The sequence below is a fragment of the Trachypithecus francoisi genome, unplaced genomic scaffold (assembly GCF_009764315.1).
Source record: "Trachypithecus francoisi isolate TF-2019V2 unplaced genomic scaffold, Tfra_2.0 Lachesis_group1, whole genome shotgun sequence".
NCBI classification, from domain to species: Eukaryota; Metazoa; Chordata; class Mammalia; order Primates; family Cercopithecidae; genus Trachypithecus; species Trachypithecus francoisi.
The window spans coordinates 48,012,418-48,027,287 of record NW_022681454.1 but is presented as its reverse complement, the minus strand read 5'-3'; the positions used below and the strand labels follow the sequence as shown (position 1 = coordinate 48,027,287).

Below are 14,870 nucleotides of genomic sequence, written 5' to 3'. Positions count from 1 at the left end.
GTGATAACTGATTTTTAGAGTGTGGAAGAATTCTCTAAGAGAGATACTGCAAGATGAGCAGTAAAAATAAAAATTAAACTTTGGAATTACTTGTTAAATTTGGTCATTGTGTACCAAATGTGTGTGCATTGTCCAATGTACCTGGACAAATAAGATGATCAAATGAATATTTACAATTATTTTCCACATTACCCAAACAAGTTAATTTGGTTGTGACCTTACTAAATTAATGTCTTAAATTGACTTAAACTAGAGTGATGGGACCAAGGATAATTAAAGGCAGCCCATCCATCCTGCAGCATTTCCAAAGTGGGAGGCATTTTGAAACGTTAACATAGATAGTATCATTATTTATTGCTTCATCTGCTCTTATACATATTTCATATGAATATATCAGAAAACCTTCTCTGAAAAGACTTATTATTTACCATGATTTGGCGGTCCTTGATATTATAATGTCAGGACATCTTAATGTCATTTTTTTTAAGTCTTAGAAACAATAAAACTCCTATACAAGTAACATTAAGCAGATCATCTCACATAATTCTTTTACTCATCTTACATCTCAATACCCTATAGGTTTATAACTCCCACTGAAATGTTTATTACATACTATTGACTAACAGTTATATAATGTTTTACAATGTGCTTTTACATAATGTTCAATTTGATGTTCATAGTAAATCTGTCAGCATGGCATTATTATTATTATAATCACTATCTTAAAGATGAATAAAATGAAGCTCAGAGAGGTTAAGTAACTTTCCTAAGTGTTTTTTTTTTTTCTTTTTATTCCAAAGGTTTATGGGACTCCCCAGTAGTCTCTATGTAGAGTCTAAGGTAGAATCCAGGACTGCACAGAAAATTCACTAGATGTAAGAAACAATGATAACCTCTATTTTTACATTAAAAAAATAAGATACAAGTTAAATTTACTAATGTTTAATGTACAGACTGACCCTCAAAGATCAAACAGTTCTGTATGGTCATGCTCCCTGTCCTATTTGGTACAGGAAAGGTCTGGAAGAGATGTCTGAGAGCTCCAAAATGCAAGCAGCTTCACAGAGGTAACCTCTCTTGTTTACTCACTCTCAGTGTTGTGTCATAAGCAGTTCAAATGAGCCTTGATACAAGGATTTATAGATTATAGGACCACTTTTTAATGGGTACTTCATTTTTGCTTTAATAATTATTTTTGATTGTTAATGAAAGTGACCATTTCCACATATATTGAATATTGAATTTATAGTTCCTTACATATTTCCTTATATTTCCTGTGTCCCATTCATCTATCTAGTACAAAAACCATAACAGAAAAGCCTATTTTAGATTGTAAAATTTCTAAATTATCTTTTAAACCAAATATGCAAAGATATTCCTTCTTATTTATGGTCTGATGAGTTGTCAGTGTGATGCTTTATGTTCTTATACATACGATCCCTTCCTTCCTTCTCTCCTTCCTTCCTTCCTTCCTTCCTTCCTTCCTTCCTTCCTTCCTTCCTTCCTTCCTTCCTTTCTTCTCTCTCTCTTTCTTTTCTTTTTTGAGATGGAGTCTCACTCTGTTCCCAGGCTGGAGTGCAATGGCATGATCTCAGCTCACTGCAACCTCCACCTCCCAGGTTCAAGGTTCAAGAGATTCTCCTGTCTCAGCCTCCTGAGTAGCTGGGATTACAGGCATCCACCACCACGTCCAGTTAATTTTTTTGTATTTTTAGTAGAGATGGGGTTTTGCCATGTTGGCCAGACTGGTCTTGAATGCCTGACCTCAGGTGATCCACCAACCTCGGCGTCCCAAAGTGCTGAGATTACAGGCGTGAACCACTGTGCCTGGCCTCATATGATCCATTTCTGGCTAAACTACTCCTCACAAAATATACAAATGACATACATAGATTCCTGTACAGAAAATGCTGATTGAAACTAACACTAGGTTGGGTGCGGTGGGTCACACCTGTAATCTCAGCACTTTGGGAGGCAGAAGTGGGCAGATCACATGAGGCCGGGATTTTGAGACCAGCCTGGGCAACATGGTGAAACCCTGTCTCTACTACAAATACAAAAAGTAGCTGGGTGTGATGGTGCATGTCTGTAATTCCAGCTACTTATGGGGCTGAGGCATGAGAATCACTTGAATCTGGGAGGTGGAGGTTACAGTGAGCTGAAATTTCTCCACTGCACTTCAGCCTGGGCAACAGAGTAAGACTCTGAATCACCAAAAAAACAAAACAAAACAAAACAAAAAGAGGCTGGGCATGGTGGCTTACGCCTGTAATCCCAGCACTTTGGGAGGCCAAGGCGGGCAGATCACTAGGTCAGGAGTTCAAGATCAGCCTGGCCAACATGGTGAAACCCCATCTCTACTAAAAAATGCAAAAATTAACAGGGTGTGGTGGCACGGGCCTGTAGTCCCAGCTACTCGGGAGGCTGAGGCAGGAGAATTGCTTGAACCTGGGAGGTGGAGGTTGCAGTGAGCCAAGACCATGCCATTGCACCCCAGCCTGGGCAGCAGAGTGAGACTCCGACTCAGAAAACAAACAAACAAGCAAAAAGAAACTAAGACTAACAATGTTTGAGCAAACAAATAAGAAAATAGCAGAACTGCACGTCTATCACTCAAAATGTTATTTTTATTTTTATTTTTTTTGAGATGGAGTTTTGCTGTTGTTGCCCAGGCTGGAGTGCAATGGCGCAATCTTGGCTCACCGCAACCTCTGCCTCCCAGGTTCAAGCGATTCTCCTGCCTCAGCCTCCCAAATGGGGTCTTGGCATGTTGTCCAGGCTGGATTTGAACTCCTGAGCTTATGCAATCCTCTGATCCCAGCCTCTTGGGTAGCTGGGACTACAAGCATGCACCACAATACCTGGCCAAAATGTAACATTTTCATCAGCAATATTACAAGATGAAATAATGATCTGAACAACAGTTGGCCAAAAACAAATTTTTAGCTATCAAGAAGACTATTTAGAAATATATTTACATTCACTATCATTATTCATAAATATCATGTGAGCTGTATATATTCCTTTGAGGTATTGGCTAAGGATAATCAAGCTATTTTAACACTAAATATCTAAAACATGAAGATGAACTCTATAATTGTTTCAGCAATGTTTGAAGTCATACTCAATCCAGTACTTTACAAAATTTTATTAAAAATTAATGAAAACTTCCTTTAACATTGAGGGCTTCCTTTAACATTTCTTATTTAATTGCAAGAGGCAAAAAGCAGTTTTTTGCCCTGTCACAGTAGGCTAAAGTAATATACTCAATATAACTGCAAACCAACAGGCACTCCTTTTACAGCAAAAAGTGTTAGAAGTTGCAAAATGTAACTTAGAACAAATTTCAAATTAAAGGAGGGCATGCTATTCATAAAAGTATCAATATTTCTCCAAAGTCTAAGTTTGTGGTATTTGCTGGATTTTATTTCAATAATGAAGTCCATCAAGTACTACTTTTTGTGTAAGCCACTAAAGAATATGAGCCAGAAAAGATATCTCTCAATAATAAAAAAAAGTCTTTAATGAAAGCAATGTTTTGTATATAACCAAGTTGCATTGCCTGGAATCTTAAAAAGTACTCCTAGGTCACAGACGGATTTCAGAGCTAGTACAATGCAAATTGACTTACTCCATCATACGTGAACACATAAAGCAAAATTGAAGTCACACATGTACAAAGTGCTGATGGGTGTCATTGACATGGTTAATTTCATAAAATTAAAAACTTAAACCTACAATACAAGCTCTAAACATTGCAATCCACGTGGCATGATCATGAAAATCTTTGGTATTAATACTACAGTGAAGCTGATTGGTTATCTTGTATGAAAGACATGAAAGGAGTTGAGTTTATAGATGAGTATGTATTTTTCTTGAATAACAAAAGAGATAAATATTCCTTTTCTGATATACTGCGATAGTAATAAGAGGTGGGGCTTTCAGAAGGTGTTTAAGTAATGAGAGCAGCACCCTCATGAATGGGATTGTGACCTTATAAAAGAAGTGTGAGGAAGCTTCGCATTTCTTTTCTGTCCTTTTAACCTTCTACCATTTTAGGACACAGCAAGAGGCAACATTTTGGAAGCAGAAGGCAACTCTCACTGGAAACCAAATCTGCTGGCACCTTGATCTTGAACTTTGCAGCCTCCACTGTGAGAAAATACATTTCTGTTCTTTATAAATTACTCAGTCTCATGTACTTTGCTATAGCGCAGGAACAAACTAAGACTATTTGAAATATACAGGGCTGGGTACGGTGGCTCATGCTTGCAATCCCAGCACTTTGGGAGGCTGAGGTGGGTAGATTACTTGAGTTCAACACCAGTCTGGCCAACATGGTGAAACCCTGACTCTACTAAAAACACAAAATTAGCCAGGCATGGTGGCATGTGCCTGTAATCCCAGCTAGTTGGGAGGCTGAGGCATAAGAATCTCTTGAACTTGGGAGGGGGAGGTTGCAGTGAGCCGCGATCCACTACTGTACTCCAGTCTGGGTGACAGAGTGAGACTCCATTTCAAAAAAAAGGAAAATATATTACACAGGATCATTGGGACAATGGCTTATATTTTTTCTCTTTAATTGCCATTTTAAAAATAAAAGTTCAGTGCCCTAATTATAATTACCCTCAATGGTTCCTGGTGAGTTCTTACAAATTTTTTGTATTTTGGCTCCCTTTCTCTCTTTTGGAATATCATATGACTCATGCATTTTTATAAAATCATTTTCAGTCAATTGAAGTCATTATTGTTTTTATGCTCAAATTATTCCACCTTTGGCCAAATTAGCTCTTCTGTCCTTTTGACATAATCCCATTACCTTTTTCTTTTTTCACAGGTAAGTTCTTTCTATGTTGACCAGGTTGGTCTCTAACTCGACCTCCCAAGGTGCTGGAATTGCAGGTCTGAGCCACCATGCCCAACCTCCCATTACAGTTTGATCACTATCAAACTTTGTCTTTTTTACAACAAAATATCCAAGGCTCATCTTATCTATTTCCTGACCCAAACCTCAATCTGGCCCTTTTTCTAAGGAGCCCTAGTTTGTTTTATCAGCAAGTGATATTTAGAGATCATAATCTGGTGCTAGGTTTAATGATTGCTTTTAGACTTTTTCAGTAAATAGAATTAGGAAATACACTTAAACTTTTTAACTAATTGTAGAAAATGTTAAACATACACAACAATAGTAAGAATAGCATAATAAATCCTCATGTGACAGCATCCAATTTTAACAGAAATCTGTTTTGCTCATCTTGTTTTATCTAGTTCTCACACTTCTCTTGAAAGCTATTAAAAATCTATGGCAGAAAAATGGTCAAGGAATAGGAACTACAACTTCATAAATGAGGAACCAGAAAAGGTAAAAAGAAACACACAAAAAAACTTGAACAGATAATCGAATTTCACAGTAATTAATTTTCAAATTAAAAAGTATAAAGATTAAAAAAGTGATTTCCCCATTGTTGACTAGACTGCAGAAAAATGGGGCCAGGCATGGTGGCTCATGCCTGTAGTCCCAGCACTTTGGGGGTCCAAAGTGGGAGAATCACTTGGGCCAGAGTTCAAGACCAGCCTGGGCAATATAGCAAGAAAAAGAAATTTAAAAATAAAAATAGAAGTTGCATACAATACTAAAGGGAATATAAATGGGTATAAGCTTTCTGGACTGCAATTTTTAAAATTACATAAGAAATCTTTAAAAATATTCTTCTCTCTGATATAACAAATAGACTCTACAATACAGTGATTTAAATAATACAGAAGTTTACTTCTTTCTGTCTTCTCTGTCTCTCTGTGTCCAGGTTAGCGGGGAGGCATTCATGTGCGAGGTCAAAACTGAGTCACAACCACAACCAAGTTCCAGCTGGCAACAAGAGGAAAAATAACATGGGGGAGTTATGACCAATGTTGTAAGGATCAGGACTAGAAATGGCAGGCATCTCTTCCACTAATATCCTATTGGTAAAAATGTAGTCACATGGGCATACCACCTATCTGCATGGAAGGCTGGGAAATGTTGATCGATTGGGCAGCCATATGTGTAGGAAGGAGAAAACAGAATTTGGTGGATACCTAGTAGTCTCTGCCATACCCTTGACCAGAAATTTTTCTTCTAAAGAATTTAATTCTAAAAATTAGAGACATTCCCAAAGATTTACTTGCAAGCATCACAGCTTTGTGTATAATTGCAAAAGTTGAAATCAACATGAACGTCCAAAATAGTGAATTATTTAAATAGATTATTATGCATATTATGAAGAAATACTCTGCAACTCTTAAAAATAAATGTAATGTGCCAGGTGCAATGGGATATGCCTGCAGGCCCAGCTACTTGGGAGGCCAAGGCAGGAGGATCACTTGAACTCAGGAGTTCAAGTCTGGCCTAGACAACATAGTGAGACTTGGCCTTCCAAAAAGGAAAAAAAAAAAAGAAAACTGATGTAATGAATATATAATGACCATAAAAGAAGTCTACCACTATAGTCAAAATGTTTGGGGCACTCATCCCATTCATCATTATTTTACATTTAAATTACTGTTCCTATGTAAGTGGTGAGCTTGGTAACTATTTTCATATCAGGTGATACTACTGCAGTAATCATAGCTGTTTGAATGAGGAATAATCCCAATCACATTTTCTCTTAATAGTTTATTATGCTGGGCATTAGGGTTGCAAGATGATGCACAGTCCAAGCTGAATACATGTCTTCATGTACCTGTGTGTAAATCCCACTTTTGTTCTAAAATTCTTTGAATATTTTGTTTCTTGCAACCCAATGATCCCAAGAAAATTATATGCTTTTACCTAAAAATTAAAACCAATATTTATGGAAAAGTGTATATACAGTATGATCCCACTTTAAAAACAAAGACAAATATATAGAAAAAAGGTTATATGGCTGATAACAATGACTGTCTCTGAGTGGTAGGATTACAGTTAATTTTTATTTTCTTCACTTTATTTATCTTTATTTTCTGAACTTTCTACAATGAACATGTTTTATTTTTACTTTTGTTAAAATAAATAATATTTAATTTGACAGGACATTCTAAAAATCAACCTTTGGTAACTTCAATATTCATTGGCACATTAGTCTATGCCTGTTTCTGGGGGTCATTCCCACGAGAAGGGCAGGTAGAACTTATGAGGATAGAGCAGTTGAAATATTATAGGTTTCATATTTTATGGCTTTATTGAAAACATTGATATATTGAATATTTGTAAATTTTAATTTCATTTTCTTTTATAATCCTCAACGTGAGGCTAAGTTATAAGGAGATTGGTAAGGAAGTGTGATACATATTGAATCAGATGTCAAGGTACCGTTGGTGCCTGGATCTGACCAATAGACCATGGGAAAAATCTCAAAGAATGAGACTTGTAATGAGAACGCCACAAACTTGAATACCTTATACACAAAACACAAACATTGTTATGCATAATGTGCATGAACCCTGAAACAAAGATAATGATTTGGACCTCCCAACTGAAGTGGCGTGAACAAAAGAAACAGCAGAGAAAAAACCCAAAATAACTAAAATGAATTGTTAGAGAAAAATTACTTTAAAAATAGCTATAACACTTTGCAATTTCAGTAACAGTTCTGCCTCTGATGCAATGTAAAACATGTATTAGACATTCAGTCTCCACAATAAATTTTAATGAGCACTACAAATTTAGAATATATAAAAATATCAGTAACCTATGAATTCATCAACATAACTCACTTTTCAGTTAAGTTAGGCTAAGTTGAAATTCTACTAAGTTTTCCCATATTTTTGATAAAGGCTAAATTTCAAATAATTTATTTAGATGACTGTTAATTGGCAATTTGATAGTAGTTACATTTTATGTAACACTTGATATAATAATTAACCAAAATTAATTGGTTCAATATTATCTTCTGTGGTTTATTGATCCAAAAGTACATATTTGTTATGTAAACTTATACTATGTAAACTTGTATTAGCTTTTTGCTTCCTTGAATTAATAAAGCCCACTAATGCAAATCTAAGTCTTCATAGACTCTTCCAATCCTTAAATATTAAAAACTGAGTATTGTAGTTATTTTCTAGATATAAAAGGTGTGACCCAGAGTAGAGAATAAGATGTCAGCAAATAGACAATAAGATGTCAGCAAAAGTGCCTCAAATTGTAACTGCGACAAGTTAAGGGCATTGTAAATACTATAGTTATATGTTATATGCAGCTTGCAACTTCTACTGACATGAGTTTAATCATGTCTTTCACATAGCTGAAGTTTGTGTCACAATTTAAGCTGATTTTCTCATTCTTATCAAAGTCTTACCTGGGGGTAGGGAGAGGTAGGCCTACATCCCACCTCTAATATTATCATTTTAGGAAGAGACAGGAATAAATCTGCTCATCTAGTAGAACACATGATGTTAGAGTATATTTTGTTGAATGCTATGGAATATTAATATAATTAATTCTAAAATATCACCTAAAAATACATCAACTGAAGATCTGACTGTACTAAATATGAAAAATAAAGCAACAAATACTTTCTCTACTGCTTTTCTGTCCATTCATTGTCACCAGGCCTAGCCAGTCCCTGACACCCAATACCCTACCAATAAGCCACCGTCATCTTTTCCTGGGGTTTTGCATTCACTGGTTGTGTTACCTAGTATCGCCTATAATAATCGTTAGTCATCATTAAGAAACTAAGTATTATCTGCTCCTTGCCTTTGAACACTCTATTTGGAGTTGTGCAAATGAGAAGCCCCAAATTTATAAGTCAATATCCTCATTTCAGAGCCACCACCCTTGTGACTTTAAATTGGAGCTCCTGTTTGACACCACTGTGTATCTCTGTCTCTGGCCATCACTTTTTAAATACATATGACTTTCCTTTCCCAATTTCCAGACAGGGCTCTTGGAATGTATGTCAAACTCAATTACTCCACAGAAAAACTGCCTTTCTCTTCAATGTGCTCCCTCGAGGTTGCTAGGCAAATTTTGTACCTTCTATTTTAAAAGAGGCTTTCCCAAACTGTGCCATTTATCAATTTATTGCCCATCAGTCTCCATCTACCATTCCCCTCTCTGTTTCGTGAACTGAAGAGGGACCCTGTAAACATTTCTTTATTGCCAGCGGGTACAACATTAGACATTGTCAAGAAAGGGTGCTGGAGGGCCATTTCAAGATCACTGCAAGAGGAAGGGGCTGCTCCTGATGGCCAGGTTTGCTGTTTCCTTCAGCAAGGCTGCTGGCGGATGTGCACGTCCGAATTCCCATGGCTCTCACCTCAGTGTCACTTGACAACCAGCATCGGGCCCACCAAAACCTCCAAGAAGTTTAGGCACCAGGTGAGCCACTTCCTGTGAACCCCTCTAGCATATACCTTCTGGTAAGTTTCTATGCTGTTGGTATTCTATGCATTCCTGTAGCAAGCACACTCTCTCCAACAAGGCATGAATCATGAATCTACATTGGTTGAAGGTGGGACAGTTGGTTTCTTCTACATTCTTGGTTCCTTCACTGTTCATTCTTCCTCAGTCCCAGAAGTAGCTGCTTTTTGCATTTGTTATCTCTGTATTCATTAGAGTTCCGTTTTATTATGATTAATATAATACTCCTTTATGTTAAATTTTTCCTTTTCAGATAACTGGTGTGGATCGAAGGCATCCTGAATTTGGTATAAGTCTATTCTTACTGTTTTCAGATACTGTAGTAAGAGGCATAAACTTTATGTAATTTTAGTAGATTTGCAGTTGCAAAATATTTGAGATAAATTTATGGCAGGAAGATTTGAAGTGAGAAAATTATGTAATTGAGTGACATTCTTATGTAAATTGGGAAAAGACTGCCATTATTGCACTTTAACAGCATAATATCTTTGTTCAGCTCTCATGACTATCCTGTCCTATAAGAGTAAGCTTAGAGAATCACTAAAACCAATGAACAAAATGTTGCTTAATAGAACAATTGTTGAGTTTATAAAAATTTATTTGGTTAGAGAATAAGGTTTTGTCTTCAGACTTTCAGTTATGGATGACCCAACTTCTCTAAAATCATCTTTCCATACTATCTCTGTTTGTCAGTTTAATTTTCTTTGTTTCTACTGTTCAGGATTAAAATATCAGCATTATCTCTAATTTATTCCAGCATTATTAAATATCTACTATTTGCATGGCACTGACTGGGGAATGGAAGCAGGAGCAGAAAAATGTAGATATAGAAAAATTGCTCAACGTAAATAATGAATACTTTTAGAAATAATGTAAGTGACTAATGTTCAGAAATGATGTATCACCAAAATTTCTTTTTTTTTCAAAATTTCTTATAGTTCATTAGTTTGTAAATTTAATGTAAATGTTGAGAATATTATTCTTGTCATAATGTAAAGCCATGTTCTTTTACTTTAATCTCTGGAAAAAAATCACAAATCATTCATTATTGTTTTAAGACAAGGTGTGTGACAGTTGAATAAAAAGTTGAGTGCATTCATCTCTTTAATTAAATCTAAGCTGTAATTCAAATGAATTTTGGAAAACACTAACTTTAGTCTGATTAGTTACTAGTAGTTCATTGGGTATCTACAACAACCATACTTTCATTCTCAAAATTGACAGTGATTCTCTTATGTCCCATGATAGAAATATGAAGATTATTCCACAATACCCTCTGTAGACATAAAACTTTATAAACCCACTAATGCCAAAGGGCAAGGTGATAATCCCCTCAAAAAAAAAAAAAAAAGAGAAAAACAGGAAGTCATGCTGTTCTCTTCTTGAACACCACCTTTGCTGTCACCATGGTACTGTGATCTAGGGTAAGGCAGTTTTTGTTTTTATTGTTTTAAATAACAGAACATTCAGATAAATATCCTAAAGCAGTATAAAATTGGAAGGCTAGCATCTCTACTTTAATTAATTGCATTTGCTTCTATGTTCTACATAAGCCAAAGCCTTCCTTTAAGACCCATTCTTATCTTTGTTCACAATTTGCTCTCTTCTCACAGTCTTCTGGCCTCAATCCCCTTGTACAGTGACTCTCCTTTCTTGCATCCTGACCTGGGGATTCTCCAGCTCCCTCCGAGTGACAGAGAATCCGAAGTGCTGGCCCCAGAGCCTTTCATGTCTCTTATCAGTTCTCCTGTTGCAGACTCCAGGTGACAAGGGCTTTACTTCTGCCTGAGAGTCTCCTGGTCTGAAGATGGGTAGGAGGAAGCCTTGTCCTCCTGAGCTGCAGCTGAGTTGGTGGGTGCTTTCACTTTGCTTCAGGCTGTCCACCAACAATGGCTGAAGCATTCTTCCTGAGTGTGCCTAAACACAGAAATACTTTATCGATCCTTTTTTAAAAAAAGTTTTATTTAAAACATTTTATTTAATATTTTATTGATTGATTGATTGATTTTGGAGATGGCATCTCGCTCTGTCACTCAGGCTGGAGTGCAGTGGTGTGATCTTGGCTCACTGCAACCTTTGCCTCCCGGGTTCAAGCAATTCTCCTGCCTCAGCCTCCCAAGTAGCTGGGACTACAAGCACACACTGCCACGCCTGGCTAATTTTTTTGTGTTTTATTAGAGACAGGGTTTCACCATGTTGCCCAGACTGGTCTCGAACTCCTGATCTCAGACAATCCACCAGCCTCGCCCTTCCAAAGTGCTAGGATAACAGACATGAGCCACTATGCCCAGCCTACTTTATCTATCTTATCTTTTTTCCAAAAATAAATCTATCCTCAACATGAAGAATTTAGATTTTTCCTGTTTAAATGACTCCAGTACTAAGCTTCAGGGAACAGTAATGTTCGCTATTATCTTTGTGTTAAGGGAATAAGCACTCTGAAGGCCCAGATGGTGTATTATTTATGTAGGTATTTAATAATGCTGAACTTGAGTCAGAAACAAAACCAATGTTTTAAGCCCAGTTGGTTGGCAGAAGAATACAATTTTTCTCCTGAGAGTGAGAGATGAATTTCAGTTCATCTTGCCCATAAAATATTGACTTCATGCAACATGTACGATGTATTTCCCAGGACAGAAAACTGGGAATCAAAGCTATCTTTTGTGAAATCTAATCTACCATCATGTCCAGTTAATCCTACTTCATGGCTATATCTCTTGACTCTGTTATCTTTTTTCCAAACCCTTTCTTACACTATAGGGCCTACAGAATAAATTCAAGTTTTGTAGCGTTGCATACAAAGCACTTTATTATTTGACCATTGCCTACATTGTGGCCTCATTTTTAGCTGCCCCTCATTTGTGGTCATGAATATGCAGCACTCAGGTTTTCTATTGCGGAGAGTGTAATTGACTGATGGCCCCAGATAGTGTCCGCTGGATCCACTCTTGTGTTCATGTAGACACCATGATTCCCACAGGGTTTTCTCAGCCAGAGTACAACAGGGAAGGATTCTAATGCAGGCTTATTTTTATGAGACAGGGTTCCTTTAACAGGTGATTCTGGCTGGAGGACTCTGCTAAACTTGGCCTGGCTAAGAATTTCTTTTTCTTTCTTTATTGTTTTTTTTTCTTTTTTTCCCAAAATTAGAGACAGAGACTTGCTCTGTCACCCAGGCAGAAGCATAGTGATGTAATCTTGGCTCACTGTAACCTCGAACTCCTGGGCTCAAGTGATTCTCTTGCTTCAGCCTCCTGTGTAGCTGGAAATACAGGCATGCACTACCACACCCAGCTAATTTTTTATTTTTATTTTTTGTAGAGAAGGGATATTGCTATTTTGCCCAGGCTGGCCTTGAACTCCTGGCCTCAAGCAATACTCCTACCTTGGTCTCCCAAAATGTTGGGATTACAGGCATGAGCCATAGTGTCTGGCTTGCCTAAGATTTTCTTAGAGCTGTGCCACATCTGAAACTCATCCTACACAATTCTCCTCCACATCTCTCTCTGTCTCTCACAAGGGTCAGACTGCCATTATGGTCTGAAGGTTCCTCCTGCCTTCTTTAGCTCTTTCTTCTTTATCCATCATAGGCATTTCTCACCAATACATTTCTTGCACATCTAATCCCATTTTGGCATTTTCTTCTTGGAGGATTCAAACTAACAAAACTGGTGCCAGGAGTGGTTTGAAGAAACAAGTGATAAGACTGCGTTTGGGAACCTTCAGGCAGAGCAGGTCATCTTGAGGGTTATATGTGGATAGTTTGTGGCACTAGGTGGCCGCTTAATTGCTAAAGGTTTCACTGATGGTAATCTTGGAAGGGAAAACACCCCAGTGGAGGGGAACACCACTGCACATGCAATGATTCAGGCATTTGAAAGACATGGGGGAAATGGTACTACAAGGACAGCAGAGATAACCAGTTCCCATCAAATTTGTACTGCTTTGCAGAGGAATAGTGAAAAATTGGGGACTATTAAGAAGCAATTAAAGGCTCAGTGTAGAACTTGGAGGAGTTCTTTTGTAGTTTACGAAGAGGGTCTTATCTTCTGCAATGACGGAGCAGACAGAGCTCAGCAGAGCATTGCCTATCTGACACAGGTATACCTTGGATATATTGCAGGTTAGGTTCCAGACTGCAACAATAAAGCGGGGTCACAATTTTTTTGGTTTCCCAGTGCGTATAAAAGCTGTGTTTACACTACACAGTAGTTTATTAAGTGTGGCATCATATTATGTCTTAAAAAGTTTATACCTTGATTTATAAACACGCTATTGATTAAAAAATGCTAACAATCATCTGAGCCATCAGTGAGTCATAATCTTCTTGCAGGTAGAGGGAACAGTAGTGTGTGCTATTATCTGGGTGACAGAGCGAGATGCCACAAAAAAGAGAAAGAAAGAAAGGAAGGAAGGAAGGAAGGAAGGAAGGAAGGAAGGAAGGAAGAGAAAAGAAAAGAAATTGCAACAATTCAGTCACTCTTCAGGCTCCACTTCTAATTATAGTTCTCTTGCTATTTCCAATGCATTTGCAGTTACTTCCAGGACTAAAGTCTTGAACCCCTCAAAGTCATTCATGAGGATTGCAATCAACTTCTTCTAGACACTCAGATACTGTTAATGTTGATATTCCACCCATGAATCACAGGTGTTCTTAATGGAATCTAAAATGGTGATTTTTAATTTTTTAATTTTTTATTTTTTGAGAGGGAGTCTTGCTCTGTTGCCCAGGCTGGAGTGCAGTGGTACCATCTCAGCTCACTGCAACCTCCGCCTCCTGGGTTCAAGTGATTCTCCTGCCTCAGCCTCCTGAGTAGCTGGGATTACAGGCATGTGCCACCACATCTGGCTAATTTTTGTATTTTTAGTAGAGACGGGGTTTTGCCATGTTGGCCAGGCTGGTCTCAAACTCCTGACTTCAGGTGATCCACCCGCCTGGGCCTCCCAAAGTGCTGGGATTACAGGCATGAGCCACTGCGCCTGGCCTAAAATGGTGACTTTTATCCAGAAGATTTTCAATTTACTTTGCTCAGATCCATCAGAGGATCACTATTTATGGCAGCTACAGCCTTACTAATAGTATTTCTTATATATTAAGACTTTAAAGTCAAAATGATTCCTTGATTCATGGGCTGCAGAATGAATGTTTTGTTAGCAAGCATGAAAACAACATTAATCTCCTTGTAAATCTCCATCAAGGTTTTTGGGTGACCAGGTGCATAATCGATGAGCAGTAACATTTTCAAAGGTTTTTTTTTTTTTTTCCTGAGCAGTGGGTCTCAACAGCAGACTTAAAATATTCAGTAAACCATGCTGTAAACAGATGTAGTGTCATTCAGGTTTTGATGTTCCACTGATAGAGAACAGGCAGAGCAGATTTGGTGTAATTTTTAAGAACCCCAGGATTTTCAGAATGATAAAAGAGCATTGGCTTCCACTTAAAGTCACCAGCTGCATTAGCCCCTCACAAGACAGTCAGCTTGCCCTTGGA

General features: G+C 37.5%; 1 protein-coding gene across 1 annotated transcript in view; it reads left to right on the top strand.

The window, feature by feature from the left end:
* Window positions 1-8,529, top strand: part of LOC117085369 — a 29,987-nt gene extending 21,458 nt beyond the window's left edge. The window contains exons 3-4 of the mRNA XM_033214197.1: window positions 4,060-4,154; window positions 5,805-8,529. Coding sequence (XP_033070088.1) covers window positions 4,060-4,154; window positions 5,805-5,888 — 179 coding nt within the window. The 3' untranslated portion in view covers window positions 5,889-8,529. The remainder of the gene's footprint in view (window positions 1-4,059; window positions 4,155-5,804) is intronic.
* The last annotated feature ends 6,341 nt before the right edge of the window (window positions 8,530-14,870 follow it).